General features: G+C 59.8%; 1 protein-coding gene across 10 annotated transcripts in view; it reads right to left on the bottom strand.

Moving 5' to 3' along the window:
- Positions 1-1299: 1299 nt before the first annotated feature.
- NTNG2 (netrin G2) overlaps positions 1300-12282 on the bottom strand; it is an 82486-nt gene continuing 71503 nt past the window's right edge. For 4 of the 10 annotated variants that reach the window (XM_063649972.1, XM_063649971.1, XM_063649974.1 and 1 more), the window contains 5 exons: positions 10052-10120; positions 8248-8355; positions 6490-6657; positions 4764-4898; positions 1363-3927 (listed from right to left, as the gene is read on the bottom strand). In XM_063649972.1, coding sequence (XP_063506042.1) covers positions 3692-3927; positions 4764-4898; positions 6490-6657; positions 8248-8355; positions 10052-10120 — 716 coding nt within the window. In that variant the 3' untranslated portion in view covers positions 1363-3691. Of the gene's footprint in view, positions 3928-4763; positions 4899-6489; positions 6658-8247; positions 8356-10051; positions 10121-12282 lie in introns of those variants that run through there. The other 6 variants (XM_063649976.1, XM_063649977.1, XM_063649975.1 and 3 more) reach the window with 5 other exon arrangements.

Below are 12282 nucleotides of genomic sequence, written 5' to 3'. Positions count from 1 at the left end.
AGTCTCAATCTAGGACGATTTTGCCCCAATTTGGCAATTACTGGAGGCACTTTGAGTTGCAACAACTGGGGACACGGCACATTGAAGTGCCACACGGAAGCCAGTGATGCTGCTGCACATCCCACGTGCACAGGGCAGCCCCCACCCCCTGCCATGGAGAATTACCCAGCCCTCAAGGTCAATGGTGCCGAGGCTGAAAACCTTGCCCTAGGGTGCAGGTGAAGGTGAATGCAGTAATGTAAGCACGGCGCCTAGGGATGCGGTGATGATGATCCAAGCGGCACAATGGGAGCCTTTTCCTCCTCACCTCCCAGAACGAGGTGTCAAAATATGAGCTCTGGGGACAAGGGTGTGCCATTTGAAAAGAGGATGGTCTAGGACTTTTGGCTCCACTGACCTTGCTTTCTCCTTTTCCTGCTGCCTGGAAGATGTCAGAGTTTTTCCAAATGGCCACTGGCAACATTCCCTCCACCCTCCGGGGAGGTCAGGGCCGGAGTGCATCCCCGGGAACTGGGGCTGCTATTCTGATTTACAGCGAGCTCCTCCTCCCCGGCCCTGGATGCACAGGCCGGTGCCAGAAAAGCTGACGCAGTGTGGGCCCAGCTGACGGAGGTCAAGGAGGACAGAGTGACTGCCCACAGAGGCCCCCCACCTCCCAGACCCCTCGAGGGTGTTTGGGGACACACCCAGGGTGACATAAAGAGGCATGCCCTCTGCACCACCGTGTGGGCCTCTTCACAGCCGCCAGCTGCCCACCTTCTGCACCAGGGGCTTCTACTGCAGCCCGCATGCCAGCCTGGCACTGGTGCCTGACAGAGGGTGGCCCACTTGCCTCCAGACAAGAACAGCGCTGGGATGTCATTGATGCTCCAGGGCCCCCAGCCTCGTGGATCTGGCCAGGGCTGGCCATTGGGGCTGGGCCCTGCTGTCCCTGTCTCAAGTTCTGCCTCTAGTTCTGCTTCTAGGTGACATTTTATCATCTTGATGACTAGGAGGAAGTGCCTACTGTTTACCGACTGCAGCCAGCGCTGCTGTTTCTCTGGGGTGAGTTCTGCTCGGCTGCCCTGTGCTCACTGGAAGGCAGGGGCAGTCCTGTTCTGGACAGAGGTGGACTCCTCGGCCTGACTCATGGACAGTCCTCTTCCTGGTGACTTGAGGGTCACCACAGGGGGCTGTGGCCAAGGAAGGGTGGGTTTCAGTCTCTCTCTGGCCTTAGAGGACTCAGGGGGCCTGGATGCCAATCAGGGAGGGCCAAGAACTTGGAAAGTGTGCATGGAACAGAAAACCCAAATTCTAGTATTTTAATCACATCAACGTTTATTTTTTTTCTCACACAGTAAGACAGGCAGGCGGTGCGGTGGCTCACGCCTGTAATCTCAGCACTTTGGGAGGCCAAGGCCGGAGGATCACTTAAGCCTAGGAGTTTAAGACCAGCCTGGGCAACATAGTGAGACCTCAACTCTATAAAAATAAGTAGATAAATAAAAGCAGTGCAGAGGTTGCAGCCAAGGCTGGTGTCCCAGGCTCTGCAACTTCCACCCGCTTCACTGTCCTGAGGGTGACACTCTTATGCTCAGTGTCTCAAGAAGGCTCCTTCCCCATCCTGCTGACTGAAGAGCAGAGGGAGGAATGAGAGAGAAAAACCAGAGCCACAAACTTGGACAACTGAGGCTTTGTGGGGCGTGGAGGAAGGGATGACTTTTAAGAACGTTCTGGAAGCCCACCCATCACTCCTGCTTACATCTCACTACCCAGAGCTGTATCCCCTAGCCACTCCTATCCACAAGAAGCCCCAGAGAGGTGTTTGATTTTATCTGGGCACTTTGGGTCCCAGGCAGTGGGGTTCTGTGCGTAAGGAAGAATGTGAGGGTAGAGATGGGCCAGCTGCAGGAGAATGCAGGGCCTGGAGGAAGGCACTTCCAGGTCAGCAGGGTGCTGGTGGTGGCAGCAGAGAGAGGAGGCCAGGAGGGGCTGGTGTGTGGGCTCGGGACCCTGTGAGTCCTATGCAGTGTCCCGCTGTAATCTCCTTTTCTGTGTTGTAATCTCCTGCTGTCCCCAAGGCCAAGTTTGTTCCACTTGGTCTTAGCTTAGCTTTGGGGACTCAAGGGAAGGACCCAGGTCTAAACCTTGCAGCCGGGAAAGAACAGGTGTGGTGGCAGAAGCCAGTGCTGGGAGCACCTGCAGGTGGAGCAGTGGGAGAAGTTAGCAACCGGGACCAGACCCCCGGCACTGCTCTGAAATACACATAGGTGGACAGGAGGCTGGACTGAGGGGGAAGTGTGGCCCCAGGGCTGGAGACACCAAGCAGGGCTGGGAGAACTGCTGGATCCCCCGAAGCAGAGGCCTCAGGGGATGAGCCCCGAATCTAGGAGCTTCCTCTCACCACTCCCAAGCTGCCCCTGTCCCCTCTAGCACCCCTCCCTAATATTGAGAAGGTAGGGAGGACAGGGCCAGCACGCCTGGGGTCTCTGCACTGCCCGCCTCTGCCCACCTGGCCATCTGAAGCTCTGGAAGGAGGCTGTGGCTGAATTGTGGGTTCAGCTTCACCTGATATTGGACTTGAGGCTCCGGCTGCAACAGGTCTGAGATGATACATCCATCGGAGGTGGCCACCGAGACAGAGTATAAATCAGAGCATTGGATTCAACCTCTGCTAGGATCCTCCCTGAGTCATTTCCCTTGGACTTCTGTAGAAAAGGGCCAATACACTCCGGATTTCTTTTTTGGGAAAGGAGGGAGGCAGCCTCTCAGTGTGGGGAGGCTCCTAACAGGTGGGGCACCTGCAGCCTGGCCGCGGGGTGGAGAACTCTGCCAGCCAAGCCTGCGGGGAGGGGGGACTGCCTGCTGGAATCCACAGAAAGGCCCAGGGAAATGGTGGCCCCAATAGGGAAACCGTTTCTTTAAGGCTCTGTTGTGGATTCCTCTCTAAGCCCCACACCTGCCCAGCGTCCCCAACACAGAAAGAAAACAGGCCGTGGAGGCAGCAGTGAGCAAACTCTTTACTCCTCGGATTCTCCACCATCGGCCCCCGCGGTGACCAGCGCTCCCGCCCCGTCCCCGCTACAGGGGACAGTGAATACAAACAAAAATAGTTCTCTACAGAACGAAGTTTCCAGGCCCCCCACCCCTTCCTTCTCTCCTCCTCCCCCAGACGGTGAGTTCCGTGGCCACCGGGCCTCCGGTGAGGCCTGGGGTCTGGTGGGTTGCAGGAAAAATAAACAATAGAAAACAGGACCAAGTCAGCGACTGGAATTGTAGGCAACTGGAGGTCGGGGTCCGCCGCCCCCCGTGAGCCTGGCACAGGCCAGGGGCCGTCGGCCACAGTCCCGTGTGTGCAAGTGTGGTGGGAGGCAGGACGGGGTGTGGGGCCAGCAGCGTTTCTCCCGACCCTCTGGCTCACCGCCAGAAAAAAAAAAAAAAGAGAGAAGACAAAAAAGGAACTGGGCGGCGGATAATACAAAAGAAAAACGAAACCAAATCGCAGGCGCGGGGACCGGAGTCCCAAGGCGCCCCTGCTGCGGGGGGAGGGCAGTGCGGGCGGGAGCGCGGGCCGGGCGGGGGGCCCTGCTGAGTAGCACCTGGGAGCAGCTCGGGCCGCACCCTTCTCGCCGCCCGGCCTCGGACGCCGCCCCCGCCCCGGGACCCCGGGACCCCCGGCCTCCGGGTGCAGGGAGCGTCCCCCGGGCGGGGCTCAGCGGCCCAGGCGGGCCGCCAGCCCCAGCAGCAGCAGGCAGCCGAGCAGGGTGGCGGGGCGCGGGGCGGCCCCGGGCGCGCGGTCGCAGTCCAGACCGCCGTCATCGTCGGCGGGGTCGCAGCGGGGCTGCTCGCAGCGCACGCCGGTGTAGCCGCGCGGGCAGGCGCAGCGCTGGTTCTGCAGGCAGGTGCCTCCGTTCTGGCACAGCAGCTGGTCGTCGTCGCACACGTTGGCTGCGGGCGGAGTGGGCGGTCAGCACGGGGCGTGGCCCGGTCCCCCCCCCCCCGCACCTCCGAGCTCTTGCGAATCAGGGTCTGCGAGCTCCCGGGGGCGCCGTCTGGGCCGGGGGTGTAGGAGGCTCCGGGCGCGCTGAGTGCGAAACGTCCCCGCTCGGAGGGTGACGGCGCCCGGGCGAGATCTAGCCTCCGGCTGCCTGCCACCGCTGCCCCTCTCTCCCCGCCCCACTGGCCTCGGTGCGGTTCTTCAGAAGCGCCTGCAGTCTCCAGAGCTGTGCACGTGCTGTTCCATGCGCCTGGAGCCTCCTTTCACCCTGTGCCCGCAGCTAAGGCCGACTCGGACAGCCTCCCTCCCTCTATCCCCGCAAATACCTTTCCAACCAACCCCAGCTCGGTCTTTCTCGTAGTTCCCACCAGGCACCACCGTGCCCCGGGTCGCATCAGGCCCCGCCCCGAGCTCTTGGACCCGCCCCTCGGCCCGACCCCGGACCCCAGCAGCATCCTGTCCCCGCCCACCTGCCAGCTCCGTCTCGCTAGGCCCCGTCCACCGCCCCCGGGTCGGCCCCATCTCACGAGGCCCCTGCCAACTTCCCCAACCCTACCCTGCTCTCACTAGGCCCCACCCACTGCCCCGGCCCTGCCCCGTCTCGCGAGGCCCCGCCCACCGCCACTTCCCCTTCCCACTAGGCCCCGCCCACTTCCCCGGCCCTGCCCCGTCTTGCTAGGCCCAGTCCACCGCCCCTGCCCCGTCCCACTAGGCCCCGCCCACTGCCTCGGTCCTGCCCCGCCTCCTTTCCGCAGGCCCCGCCCACGTGGGACCGGCGCGCACTCACGGTAGCAGCCCTGGCGCCAGTAGTGCGTGGGGAGGCAGTCGTCGCACTTGGGGCCCGCCGCGCCCTCGCGGCACTCGCAGAAGCCGGTCTCGTTGCACCGGTCGTGCACGGAGCCTATCTGGTTGCAGTTACACTCTGGAGGGACACGGGCACGGGCGCGCGGTCAGGGCTACCTGTGGGCGCCGTCTGCTCGGACCCCCACTCTCCCGGCCTCGCAGGGAGCATCTCCACACTCCCCAGAGGATGCTCCCCACACTGGGTCCACGTGAGCCCGCGGCTGGACGGCGGGTGGGGACTGCCCAGGGTGTCCAGGCCTGGAGAGAAGACTCCGGCTTCCTTCCTTGGGATCAAACGTGTCCCATCCCCACCTTCCCCTCCCTGGCAATGGTGTGGCCTGGGTCAGCCCCTTCCCCTCTCTGGGCAACTAGAGAGGTCGCTGACCCTTCCCATCTCCAAAGAGCTATGACTCCGACAGGTGGCAGAAGCTCAGCAGAGGCCACTGAGCATGTCTGGGGCTGCTGTGTTGTGGGGGTGGCCCCCCTCCATAGCTCCTTTCCAGGGGAGTGGAGGAACAGCCTATTCCTGCTCCCGGGGTGGGCCCAGTTGGTTGCCTTGGGTCTCTGTGGGAGAGGGTGAATATCCTCCACCCTAAGAAACCTTGCAGCTCAGTGCTGGGTCTGGGGGTGGAGGCAGGGAGAGGCAGGGAGAGGAGGAGGGTGCCAGGGTGGGGGCACCTCTAATTGGATCCAAAGGCCCTGCCCTGTCCCTGCAGCTGGCCCCCTGTGACGTCAGCGGCTTTGATCACTTAGAGTTGATGGAATTATCTGAAAGCTGCCGCCATAATTCAGACCGACAGCTCCAGCTTTGCAGGAGCCCCTCCTCTGTGCAGCCAGGGCTTCCTGCTGGGTAGGGGATGGGCGATGGTGTCCCAAGGAGCCTGGCTGGGCAGGGTTGGGGGACAGCCCCTGGGGCCAAGACCTGGCCTCTACTGATGACAGGGGCAACCATTCCAGGCTGGTGCGTTTTGGTTGGTGGCCATGGCTTTGGTCTTTGCCCAGGCCCAGGGCCCTGATGGACTTCCTTCTCTACCCCAAAGCCAGTCCTGGAGTAGAACTTGGAAGAAAGCAGACCGGGTGCCCACCAGGGGTGAAGAGCAGCTTTATAGCTGGACCTGGGCTAGTAAAGCGTTTGAAGAAAAGCTTCAGCCACAAAAAAGAGCTGAAAACCTTTGATCTGATCCACCTCCCGATTTGATGAATGAGGAAGCTGAGGCCCAGGAACGGGAAGGGACTTGCCCAAATGCATGCAGCAAGGCCATCTTTTGGCCCCCAACTGGGCCCCCCCAGGAGGAGGGATAGGCTGCTTCTCCACCTTTCTGGAAAGGAGCTGTGGAGGGGGACCACCCCCACCACCCCACCAGCCCCAGACAGATGCTCAGTGGCCTCTGCCACCTGCCAGAGTCACAGCTCTTTGGAGCCAGGAAGGGTCAGTGTCCCCTCCAGTTGCCCAGAGAGGGAAAGGCCACTGGGAACTTTTGCAACTCCACTGCCTGCCAGAGAACCACAAGGGGAGGTTACTAACAGAGCAGCTTCTGGAGCTGGAGTGAGAATTCCCACAGCCTCCCCCAGGGGATTCTGATGCAGGGGGCCCCAGAGGCCACCTCGCAGTGCAGTGCACCCTGCACGCATTCCGGCAAGTTCCCTGTGCCGTGTCCGCTCCCTCTCACCAATGCAGACGTTTTCATCGTCCAGCTCTGCCGAGCCGTTGCGGTAGTAGCCCAGCCGGCAGTGCTGGCAGTGCTGACCTCGCGTGTTGTGCTTGCAGCTGACGCAGGTCACCACGTTCAGGAAGTCAATGTAGCTGCAGCGGTTGGAGTGACCATAGCATTCGCAGTCTGGGCCGGCCAAGTGGGAGAAATACCAATGGTCAGCGAGCATTCAGGGAAACTGAGGCACAGGGTGAGGAAGGACTCACCCCAGGTCATGCAGGGAGGGAGGAAGTCATCTTTGGAAAAGGTACCGGAAGGTGCCCTAGGCCTCCGACCCTTCTATTGGATTCAGGGAGAGACAGGCCTCCCTGCTTTGAGCCCGGAGGAGAACCTGAGTAGGCTGAGCCCAGGGATTCCCACCTGGCCCTGTGGGCAGGGAACCAGGGAGGACCAGTGGGCAGCACCTGCTAACGCCTGGCTGGGCACCAGGGCCAAGCGCTCGCTGAAGGATGCCCGCGTGCCGGGGTGATTAGAAAGTGATTCATGCAAGGAGGGCAGGGTCATGCCACTTGGCTGTGCACTGGGGGAGAGAGCGGCACCTGGGTTCGTGGCGCTCACCGTGGTATCCTCGGGTGGATGAATGCATGGATGGACGCTGGACAAGAAGCAATGGGCCAGGAGCTCCTGCCCATGCTGCTTTGGAAGATGGTTGGGAGGAAAACGCCCACCTGCCAGACCCTTTCTTATTAGCCTGAGCTTTCTGCAAAGTTTGGTTGTTTTGCAGGATGCTAAGAGTGAGTGCTACTTTAAAGCAGGAGCCCTGGGAAACTGCATGCCTCCCCCTGGTCCTGGCCCAGCTTCTGACTCGCTGCTCCTGGAAGCACATGGTTTCATACCAAGGACCACCACCACCATGTCGTGCCACCTCCTGCACCCCACCCCTACGTGGTCCTCAGGCTGACCCCTGCCTAATCAGCTCCGCTCCGAGGACCAGACAAGCATGTGACTGCCTGGGGCAAGACTCTCAGGGATTGGAGGTGAACCCCACATTGTCAGTGGAGGATTTGGTGAGGAAGGTCACCATCCCTAATAATGGGGGGGCATCCCTAGATGTTCCTACGAAGGGACACAGTACTCACCCACCCACCCACCCTCCAGCAAGAAAGCCAATGTGGCTGCCCCTGAACAAGGAAGGACACCGGCCACCCTTTTGAAACACCATCTGTGTTATCTCTAGAGGACCCAGCTTCCCTTTTGTGATGGGATAAGGAGGGACTGACCCAGTGGTCAAGGGCATGGGAGACCCTGGAGAAACAGCCTGTGCCCAGGAGAGACGGTGGGCATTCCCACCTGTGGGCCACCTGGTCCTGCCCCCTTCACTTTGTCCCTCCAGAGACAATGAGGAGGTGAGGCATCCTCTAAGTGTCCCAAAGAGCAGCATCGGTGACCCGTGTGTCCCAGATTCTGCTTCAACCAAGATGAGCCCCTGGGCCACACCTCCCAGGGAAGCCGGGACAGGCTATTTCTGGCATCTGCTCTGCCTGCTGTGTGGCCTGCCCACTGTGCCCAGGTTGGCTTCTGACTCATACCTGCTCCCAGCTCCCTTGGGGAGAGAGGCCTGTAGGGAAGAGAGACTCAGTTTAACCTTGACCCAGCTACTCCGGGAGGGTTTTCTGAGCCAGGCATTGGTCCTCTGTCCTGCACTGTCTTTTTTCAGTGGCGGTTGGGGAACAGGTGTCGGGGAGGGCTGATGGGGCCCCAGGTCCATCCTCTTACCTTGGAATTCTTCAATAGGCATCACTTGAGGAGATTTGGGCTTGAGCTGGAAAAGTTTGTAGCCCTTGGCAGGGGCAGGGGCAGGGGCAGCGGCAGGGGTGCCCACAGCTTGGAGAGATGAGAAACAGGTTCTTTTGTCTGTCATGGTCCCGCTGCCCAGGGAAGAGCCCAGCAAAGGCTTCCAAGCCACCCTGGGCCAGCTCTAGGGCAGGCAGCCTTGTCGCCTGCTAAGATGTGAGGGAGGGAGAGGCCCCTCTGTTCTCAAATCACACAGCCCCTCTCCTCGAAGAGCCCAGGGAGGTGGGGCCCCTTCCTGAAGGAAACACAGCACATCCTGAGCTCGAAAATCAGCCCTGCCCTTGGTCCGCTCTCTGAGACCAGGGACACATCTAGCTGGATTAATCCTCCAAATGACTTCTGTAACCCCTGACACCCCCCGTGCCCTGCTAAGGCCTTCTTGGAAGCCAAACTGTTTTTAGATGGATTGACATCGCGTTGCACATCACACCCGTCTCTTGCTGTCCCCACCTCCTCTCCAAACTTCCTGGAGCATCAAACCCAGAGACTAAACCTGGCATTTAAGGACTTCGGCATCTCCCTTCCTTTCTGAAACAATCTTCCTGTTCCAGCCAAAGTGAATCCTTCGCTGTCCCTGGAGTCCCACTCGCAAGTGCTGTCAAGCCAGGAACATGGACGGCACCTGCCTTCCACTGCCCAGAATCCCACTGGGACCCCAGCGCCCTATCTGTGGGTGAGCAGGCCATTGTCCCGGGATCGTCACTGCCTTGGCTTCCCTCTGGGGGTCTGTGGTGCCGTGGTTGGCCTAGGGTAGGGAAGCAATGGCTCCCGCCAGCTCTGTCTCCATCACCACAGAGGACACCAGGCCCAGGTCCTCCAGGTTTCTAGGAACTGAACCTCAGACCCTCTCTAAATATGCGTCCAGCGCCAGAGCTTCCTGCCAGTAGAGGGCGCACAAAGCCCTGCTCGCTGCTCAGAGACGGGGCTGGAGGAAATTTGAACATGTGAGCTGGAAGAAACAGCTCACCTGTTCCCTAGACCTCAGGCCCTAATTCCCCACCCAGGCTTGGTGAGCTGGGGCCAGGGACAATTTCCCTTCTGGAGAGTCGGGCAGGCCTGCGCGTTTCCTTGGCATGTCTGTGTATGGCTACAGATGAGCTCTGTGTCTCCTCCCATGTAGCAGGAGGATGTCAGCGTCTTCTGGGACCCCGCCCTCCCTCCTTTAACCCACACATTTTCCACTTTGTCAGGCTCCCCGCCATCCCACTGCCAAGCCTTTGCCCCAGCCCTGCGGCCTGGAATGTGCCGCCTTCTCCCTTCACCCGCCACGGTCCACCCTCCGAGGTCTCATGGCCCCAGCTCCTGCAGGAAGCCCCCTCTGACTCTCTCTGATCCAGCAACTGCCCAGGTGTCCTGTGAGCAAGGGCGGCTGGAGAGGGGGGTTCCTGTCGTGGGAGGCAGGGTCTCTACCAGACTCCGAAGCCCTCGGAGGGAGTGCTGGTGGAAGGGCTTGGCATGGGGGTGCCACATGGAATCTAAGCAGGTGAGTTTTGGGGACAGAGCCGGTAGACCTGCTCTACCAGGCCGCTCCCTCACCACTGTGCCCTAGAGCTCCCCAGGCACCGACATTCTACACCCGTGCCCTCGGTTGGTTCCTGCGGCCCCCCTCCAACCTCAGGTCCCCACCATACACACCTGCTACTTCCACTACAGAGGGAGGGGCCTATGAGTCTAAGAGGGCACTTCCCCGGGGTCTCAGGCCCATCACAGGCCTTGCCCCCCATACCTTCTGCACGGGCGGCCACCTGGGACCACCTGCTCGAGAGAGGGGCAGCTGTAGATGGCCTGGTCCACTCTTAGGGGAAAGAAGAGAAGAAACCAAGTTATGTGAGGGGGTGGTGCTGAGGGAAGCTGGGTACATACTGAGGCATCACAGCCTCGCACCCCACAGGCCCCTTAGAAGCAGCAGCACTATAAGGAGAGGCTCTGTCTACACTGGCCAAAGGAACTGGGTCCAAATCTACTACAGAGGCAGCATCTACACTATTGCAGCCTGTGGAGGGCACATGCAGACTTAAAGCCAGATAGATGAGAGGTGGCCCCATGCCTGAGAATCTGCATATTCTTCAGCGAGACCCTTCTACACTCCCTGTGTGGTCCCCGTTCTGACTGAAGGACAAAGCTAGACCAGGTCCCGCCTCTGGGCCCAGACCTCTCTGAGCTGATGTCTCTGGCTAATGGCTGCGAAGTGGGACATGTGTTCCAGCCAAGATCTTAGATGTGTCCAGAAGTGTCCTGGAAGGCCTCCTTCCTGTCCAGCCCCATTCAGGGACCAGAGCCTCCCCCAGCATCTGACCCACTTCCCTGATCACTGCCCTTCTACTGTCCTGACCCCTGGCCTGGGCCCATTTTCACCAGGGACCCCAGCATGAACCAATGCCACAACACTCAGCCCCTAGACTAATGGGACACACAGCCAGGAAGGCAGGCAGGGCTGACAAAGAACTGCCCTGTGCCCAAATTTCAAAGGACAAACCCAGAGGGACAGGGGAGCACTGCTGTTTTCCGCTTCTTGAAGGGATTATACACAACGGTGGCTGTGGGGAAAGTAAAAGGAAAAGCTACCAGCTAACAAGTGCGGAAGACTTTCCAGCTGGGAGCGGGGAGCTTCGGTCATCAATTGACTTTAATATGATGTTCAGTGGGAAGATGAGGCCGCCAGGCCCAAATTGGCAAGGGCTTAATTAGAGCCACGAGAAAGCCAGCCCTGAAGGCATTTGCTTCGGAGCCTGTCTTCCTCCAGCCCCCGTGGCCCAGCCCAGGAAAGGATTAGTGTCTCCAGCGGCGTTTTCTGCCCGCAGCGCTGTCCTCCAGACAGCTTGACACTGGCAGGTAGGAGAAACATCTGGCCCAGGAGTTCAGAGGCCCAGCTGGACTCCGGTCAAAGAGCCCGAAGCACCTGTTGGGAGGCACCCGGGGATATTCAGGATCTTTCAGGGACCAGGGTCTTGGGGAGGGAGAGAGTCCTGGCTGGGCTGCCCAGGGAGGCACTCAGGTGTGTGGGAAGCAAGTTCTCGCCATGGCCTGTGTGCTGTGCCAAGGCCCCATGGAAGCCTGGTCTGCTCCTTTGGAACTGGGAAGCTCTGCAAGCCAGGCCTTAGAGACAGCACTACCTGGCCAGGCGCGGTGGCTCACGCCTGGAATCCCAGCACTTTGGGAGGCTGAGGCAGGTGGATCACTTGAGGTCAGGAGTTGGACACCAGCCTGACCAACATGGTGAAACCCCGTCTCTACTAAAAAGACAAAAATTAGCTGGACATGGTAACGGATGCCTGTAATCCCAGCTACTTGGGAGGCTGAGGCAGAAGAATCGCGTGAACCTGGGGGGCGGAGGTTGCAGTGAGCTGAGATTGCTCCATTGCACTCCAGCCTCGGTGACAAGAACAAAACTCCGTCTCAAAAAAAAAAAAAAAAAAAAAAAAAAAAAAAAAAAAAAAAAAGATAGCTCTACCTCATAGCCCCTGGAGGCCTCAGGGCAATAGCTTTGGGTGGCTGAGTTGGCGCGCCCTGAGTTCAAATCCTGCCTGTGCCTCTCCATAATCCTGGGACCTTGAGCAGCTGCCTCTTTTCTCTTCTGAAACAGCTTGACTGAGGTGTAATTTACATATCATAAAATCCAGCTGCTTCTTCCTAAGCCTCGATCCCCTCACCTGTGGGACTAGGCAAATAACGGCCTCCATCTCACGGAGCTGTGAGCCCAGAATACAATGATATGATGATACGATGATACGAGCACAGCCCAGGAGAACTCACCCTCAGCTACTGCAATGATCGTTTTTATTAATGGGGGCTCTGGACAGGGGCTTCAGTTGCTGAAGAGGAGGGAGGAACACCTAGATGTGGGCTGTGGGGGCCACTGCCTGTCACATTGGAGCCACCTCCTCCCCTAATGTCCCGCTTCTTGACACAGGGCTGAGGGTGCAGAGCAGCACTGTCTTGCCGAGAGGGAGGGTGTGC

Source organism: Pongo pygmaeus, chromosome 13 (assembly GCF_028885625.2).
Source record: "Pongo pygmaeus isolate AG05252 chromosome 13, NHGRI_mPonPyg2-v2.0_pri, whole genome shotgun sequence".
Lineage (NCBI taxonomy): Eukaryota > Metazoa > Chordata > Mammalia > Primates > Hominidae > Pongo > Pongo pygmaeus.
The sequence above is the reverse complement of the archived record's forward strand: the minus strand, read 5'-3'. Positions and strand labels throughout refer to the sequence as shown.